Here is a 6,775-nt window from a genome sequence, read left to right on the forward strand (position 1 = left end):
TTTTGTTTTGTTTTGTTTTTTTGGGGGGGAGTGTTTGCTATAGGGCTTGTGTGCTCACTAGAAAGACAGAGAGAAATCACCCCCTGGGGGAGATGGCCACACCGCCACCCCTTCTCCTCCATTTTCCTCTCAGGATCTTGGGCACACACGCACACACACCCAGTGTGAGTTTATGCCTCAGTCCTCTCCTCGATTCTCCTGGGATTTGGGAGATATATACACACACACACACACACACACACACACACACCTGGCATGATTTTCAAGCCACCAGGTCTGGGACTTGAACCACGGTCAGCATGTGGGAGTCCCACCTGTAACAGTTTTAAGTAGTACTCATCAGGCATTTTGTAGGATGTGCCCAGTTGGGACTGTCTGATGTTTTTCTTATGAGTAGACTAAGGTTATTGTGGGTTTTGAGGAGGAGGACCACAACAGTAAAGCTCCATTTTCATCACATCTTATTAAGGGCGTCTGCTACTGCCATGACTTTTCACCAATGTTAACTGTGGCCACCTGGTTGACGTAGTGTTTGTTTCTCCCCTGGAAAGTTACTTCCAGTCTTCTTTCCATACTGTTCTTCAGAAGAAGTCACCATGTGCAGGCCACACTTAAAAAATGGGGAGTGGAAGGTAGAGTGTCTCTATACATTACTTAGAATTCTTTTGCATAGGAGATTTATATTTAATTTTAAAGAAACTGACAGTTTTCTAAAGTGACTGTACTGTTTTATACTCATATAAGCAGTATCTGGAAGTCCAAGTGTTCCTCATCTTCACCAATTCTTCATTACGCCATCTGCTGGTCCCTTTTAGCTCAATTTTTAATTGGGATCTTTGTCTCTTTATTATAAGGGGGTATTCAGAAAATTCATGGGAATGTGTGTTATAAAAAGATTTTGCAGGACCAGCAGTTGGCGTAATGGCTTTGTCGCTGGACTCCCATGTAGTAGACCACGGTTTGAGCCCCAGACTCAGTGGTTTAAATTCACGCCGGGTGCATGTGCATGTTTGCCCAAGATCCTGACATGAGAATGGAGAAGGGATTACAGCGTGGCCATCCCCCCGGGGGGGTGATTTCTCACTTTCTGTCTCTGTCTCTCTCTGTCTCTCTGGTGAGCACACACACCTTATAGCAAAAATCTCTCCAAAAAAAAAGAAAAAAGATTTTGCATGGATTTCAATATTTTTGGTACTAAAATAAATTTATACTTTAATTCCATTTTCCTAGGAAATGTTTGAAGTCCCCTTATATTAAGTAGAGAAGTTAGTTGCATATTTGCAGGCAGTCACTCAGCATACTCTGGGTAACCTGGATGCCTGTTCTTTGTTTAATGTATGCATGAAAATATTTTCCCCCAGGCCTTGGCTTGCTCATTGATTTAGAGGTTTTGCTATAGGGTGCTTGTGCTCACCAGAGAGACAGAGACAGAAAGCAAGAAATCATCCCACAGGGGGATAGCCACACCACAGTCCTTTCTCCTCCATTCTCCTCTTGAGATTTTGGGCACACGTGCACATGCTCCCAGCATGAGTTTTACACCACTGGGTCTGAGACTCAAACCACAGGCAACTGTGTGGGAGTCCAGTGATGTAGCCATTATGCCATCTGCTAGTCCCGCTCACTGATTTTTGTTAACTCTGTTTTTTGATGAACTAGATTTTTTCCCCCATAGGGTGTGTGCTCACCAGAGAGAGAAAGAGAAAGACAGTGAGAGGGAAAGTGTAAAATCATCCTCCAGGGAGGATGGCCATGTCTCAGTCTTCTCGATTCTCCTGCGATTTGGGGCGCACACATGCACACATACACCCCTGGCATGATTTTTAAGCCACCAGGTCTGGGACTTGAACCACGGTCAGCCGTGTGGGAGTCCAACTCCTTAACCACACCATGCCACCTGCTGACCCCTTGATAGACTAGATTTAAGAGTTTAGTCAAGAGATATGGGTGGAGTCCAGTGTTGAGAGGAATGAACTCTCACCTATTCTCTACCTGATGCTGCTAATTTTTAATTAGGAAGACTAGTGGTGTCTGGTGAACATGGGACCCTCCTCATGCTTCCTTCTCAGAGCATCTCATATGACACTAAGACTTCCCTATGGTAACAATGATCGCATGTTGGCTGTGAAGATTCTGGTTATATTAGATTTCTTTGAATGGCACCTGCCATGTGGAAAAGATCATGCTCTGCCCTTTACCTTTTATCCATTCTCCTGTTCCAAAAAACTTTGGCATAATCATGAGTGATACAGCGCAAGAGAGGACACCCGTGGTGTGCTGATCAAGTCGAGTGTGTAGATACTGAGGAATCCAGCCTGGGTGAGAGTAACATCAGCAGCCACTGCCAGCATTTTCCCAAAGACCTGATGACAGGACGCATACCAGTGACCGATAAAAGGAGAGAAGCCAGATTCGTCTCTCTTGGAGAGGAAGAAGGAAGTCCCCTCAGGAAAAGTTGGCATCTCGTGGGAGTAAATACCGACTCCTAACATGGGTCTGGGAGATGCTTTCAAACTGGACTGGGAATAAGAACAATAGTTGTCGAACTAGCTTTGAACCCATGTCCCTGCCAGTTCTGACATATCAGCTGCCTGAATTGGTACTTGGTTCTAACATGGATAATCATCAGCACTAATCTTTTATATTTGCCTTCATATTTGCCATAAGGTTTGGTTTTTCATAATTATCACAGCTCTCAGGTTGAAAGGCCTGCATAGTCTCTAATTTGGAGACTGTAAGTAAACACTGACTTCATGGTTGACGTCTGTCAATTCTCAATTACTTGCAGTAATATTTTCATGTTTTTAAAAATCGACTATAAGGCATGTATACTTGCTGGAGAGAAACAAAGAGAGGGAAAGTGAGAAAGTACCCCCTAGGGGGATTGTCACAGTGCAACCTCTTCTCCTTTCTCTTCTTGAGACTTTGGGCACATGCACCTGCTCCTGGTGTTTTTTAATTTTTTAATTTTTTTTTTAGCCAACCAGGTCTGGAACTCAAGCCATGCATTTGGCCATATGGGATCTGGCACCTTAACCAACATGCCACTGGCTGTTCCTTTAGTTTTTAACTTTGGAGGGAAAGTACATGGAAGATTGTCGTATCCTCCTTTAGTACCTAAACTATTCTGAGCTAGAAAAGGCATGTCTAACTTCATTTGTTTGCTGTGATTTCTGGGATGAATGACTGTGAGTTCCTTGACATTCCAGGGTTGCATTTATATTCTAGAGTTTTCTACTTATTGTTGGTCCCACAAAACCCAGGAAAAATAAGAATGACTCAAGAAGAAAATAGCCAGGGTTTAGTATAATATATGGTTAAGAGATAAGAGTGTTAAGGACTATCTACAAAGAGGAAAAAATAAGTAAAGGGACTGGAGATTTTTTTTTTTTTGAGAGGTTTTTTTGCTATAGGGCGCGTGTGCTCACCAGAAAAACAGAGAGAGACAGAAAGCAAGAAATCATCCCCCAGGGGGGATGGCCGCGCCACAATCCCTTCTCTTCCATTCTCTCCTCTCGCTGTTGGGCACACACGCACACACACCCAGTGTGAGTTTAAGCCACTGGGCCTGGGACTCGAACCACGGTCAACTACATGGGAGTCCAGTGACATAGCCATTACGCCATCTGCTGGTCCCAGCTACTGGAGATTATCGCAAAGCCTTGAGAGTCAGTGATAGTCCTTAGCACAATTTAAAAACTTTTTAAATGTGAAAAAAGTTCATACACTAAAAACATTATTCAGGGGGCCAAATGGTGGCATAGTGGTTAAGGTAATTGGATCTCACATGGCCAACCCTGCAGTTTAAGTCCTGGATCTGGTGGCTTGAAAAACATGCCAGGCATGTGTGTGTGCATGGCCAAAATTCTGAGAGGAGAATGGAAAAGAGATTGTGGTGTGGACATTGCCCCAGGGGTAATTTTTCACTTTCTCTCTCTCTCTTTCTCTGGCGAGTTCATGTGCCCTATACCAAGAAAAAAAAATAATAAATTTCAAAACATGATTTGGGCCAGTCCCTGTCCTAGTTGTTAAGGCTGGGTCCCACATGGACCCACCATGCAGTTTGAGTCATGGATGGCAGCTTGAAAAACGTGCCAGGTTTGTGTGTGTGTGTGTCCAAAGTTCTGAAAGGAGGGAGAGATGCAGAAGGGATTGTGGTGTGAAGGGAAGGGAAGGGAAGGAATGGTGGTGGGCAGTCTCTCTTTCTCTCTCTGTGTCTCTCTCTGGCAAGTGCACATACCCTATGGCATTTTACATTTTTTAAAACAAGGTTCTGACCCTTTTTTTTTTTTTAAAGTTTCCTCTTGAAAGTGAATATGAGTTTATTCATTCAGATAAAACTCTGCATTTTGCTGTTGCCTTTTGCTAACTGCCGTTCTCTTCCATTTCAGGTGAACCTCTTTGTGCTGCTGTCCGTGGTTTGTGTCCTCTTGAATCTGGCAGGCTTTATCCTCGGCTGCCAGGGGGCTCAGTTTGTGTCCAGCGTGCCCAGGTGTGATCTGGTAAGCAGTCCTGAAAACTGCCATGCAGCCAGGCAGGCCCTGTCCTGTTGGGCTTTCTGGTGCGACTTGTAACATCCAGCACCTGGCAACTGCCCTGAACTGAAACCTGAACTTGGTAAAAGGAAGTGAGTCAATGAAACAAAGGGCTGCCTGATCATTATTCTACTTCAGTTGTCAATTACTCTTTCCAAAGCAGAGACCAGCTAGCATGACCTCAGGCCCATGGTAATATAAGGCATCATTAGTTAATGAATGGATGGATCATGTGTCCATGATCAATCTGTTCTCATCTAAAGAAGAAAGGATATTACTAGAATATAGGTCAACCGTCCTTTATATGAAACCAGATTGAGGACCAGGTGTGTGTCCGCATTTAGGTTTTCTGATTTTGGAAGATGAGTACGGTGCATCTATTATTTATTATATAGTAGGTCCAGGGGCCTGGGACAGCAGACTGTAATCCAGCTTTGGTTTTCAGAGCTTTTTGGATTTCAGAATTATAGATGAAAGGTTTTGGATCTGTATCACTTGTGAAATTAAAAAAAAAATTATTTGAATTGTGGTAAAATGCACATAACATAAAACTTACTGCTTTAGCCATTATAAAGAGTACAGTTCGGTAATGTTAAGTATACTCACATCATTGTATACTTGTTCCATTGTTAAGTATACTCACAAGTCTCCAGAACTTTTCATCTTACAAAACTGAAACTAGCCACATTAAACAATAGTTCTCCATCGTCCTCTCCCCATAGGCCCTGGAAACCATTTCTATTAATTAATGCTTTCTATTTCTATGAATTTGACTAGTCTAGGTACTTTATCTAAGTAGAAGTACATAATATTGGTCTTTTTGTAATTGGTTTATTTCACTTAGCATAACGTCCTCAAGGTTCATCCCTGTGATAACATGTATCAGAATTTCCTTCATTTTAAGGCAGAATCACATTCCATTCAATGTATTTAGCCATTTTTTTTTTTTTTGAGAGAGATTTTTGCTATAGGGAGCATGCACTCGCTAGGGATAGAGACAAAAAGTGAGAAATCACACACACACACACACACACACACACACACACACACCTCACAGTGGGGGTGGCTATGCTACAATTCCTTCTCCTCCATTCTCCTCTTGGGATTGTGCGCATGCACACACATGTGCCCGGCATGAGTTTGAAGCCTCCGGATCCGTGACTCAAGCCGCAGTTGTCTATGTGGGAGTCTAGCAATGTAACCATTACACCATCTGCTGGTTCCTAGTCCAACTTTTTTAATCCATTTATTCGTCAGCAGACCCTTGGGTGGTTTCCGCCTTTTGGATTTTGTGAATAATGCTGCTATGAACTTAAGTGTACAAATATCTCATTCAGACCCTGCTCTTAATTATTTTTTGGTATATACTCAGAAATTGAATTGCTGGCCATCTCAAAACTTTTAAAAATGATTTTCCAGTGATAAATGTCTCCCTGGGGCACAGAGCAAAAGAAGCAGACTCTTCAGAAATTGTAGTAAATCTCATCTGTTCGGACCTCGGTTACGTGGCAGTCTCGTACTGTAGGAACCAGCAGGACCTGAAAGAGGGAGGCTGCCTAGAAAGCTGTAATAAAATCCTTGCAGTGGGGAGCTGGCAGGCAGTGTGGTGGTTAAGGGTGCTGGATTCCCACGCGGCTGACTGCAGTTTGAGTCCTGGACCTGGCAGCTTGCTTTCTCACTTTCCCTCTCTCTCTCAATCTGCTCCTCTCTGGTCAAATTTTAAATAAATAAATAAAGTAATTCTTAAAAAAAAAAATCCTTGCAGTGGAAACCATGTAGGTTTTCCCAAGTAGGAAAACTCATTGAGAACTCACTACAAACCTGTTGGTGTTTTGGACAATTCTTGAACATGTCTTTAATTTTGTCATTCTGTTGCTTGATTACCTTTCGTGATTAAATCACATGCCCTTGCTGGGTTTTAGGGCCCTCTGTGACTCCCCTCACCCTGCCTCTCCCTCACTGGAGCAGTCACACTGTAGTTGAGCCAAACTGCACATCACGCCCGGGTCTCTGCTCTGTTTTTTATTTCTAACATTGCCATCTCTCCCTCCTCCAGAATTCTCTTCTACTCACATCACTGGCCATCTAAATAGTATGAGGTATTTTTAATTTTTATTTTTTTAATTTATTTTTTTAAGAGGTTTTTGCCTAGGACCAGCAGTTAATGTAATGGCTATGTCGCTGGACTCCCACATAGTTGAACGCGGTTCGTGCCCCGGACCCGGTGGCTTAAAATTTAT

The 6,775-nt window shown here is 43.0% G+C and overlaps 1 protein-coding gene across 1 annotated transcript in view; it reads left to right on the forward strand.

Moving 5' to 3' along the window:
- Positions 1–6,775, forward strand: part of ENTREP1 (endosomal transmembrane epsin interactor 1) — a 168,156-nt gene that overhangs the window by 125,708 nt on the left and 35,673 nt on the right. Inside the window, exon 4 of the mRNA XM_006152513.2 lies at positions 4,392–4,502. Coding sequence (XP_006152575.1) covers positions 4,392–4,502 — 111 coding nt within the window. The remainder of the gene's footprint in view (positions 1–4,391; positions 4,503–6,775) is intronic.

Source organism: Tupaia chinensis, unplaced genomic scaffold (genome assembly GCF_000334495.1).
Source record: "Tupaia chinensis unplaced genomic scaffold, TupChi_1.0 Scaffold000354_1, whole genome shotgun sequence".
Classification (NCBI taxonomy): domain Eukaryota; kingdom Metazoa; phylum Chordata; class Mammalia; order Scandentia; family Tupaiidae; genus Tupaia; species Tupaia belangeri.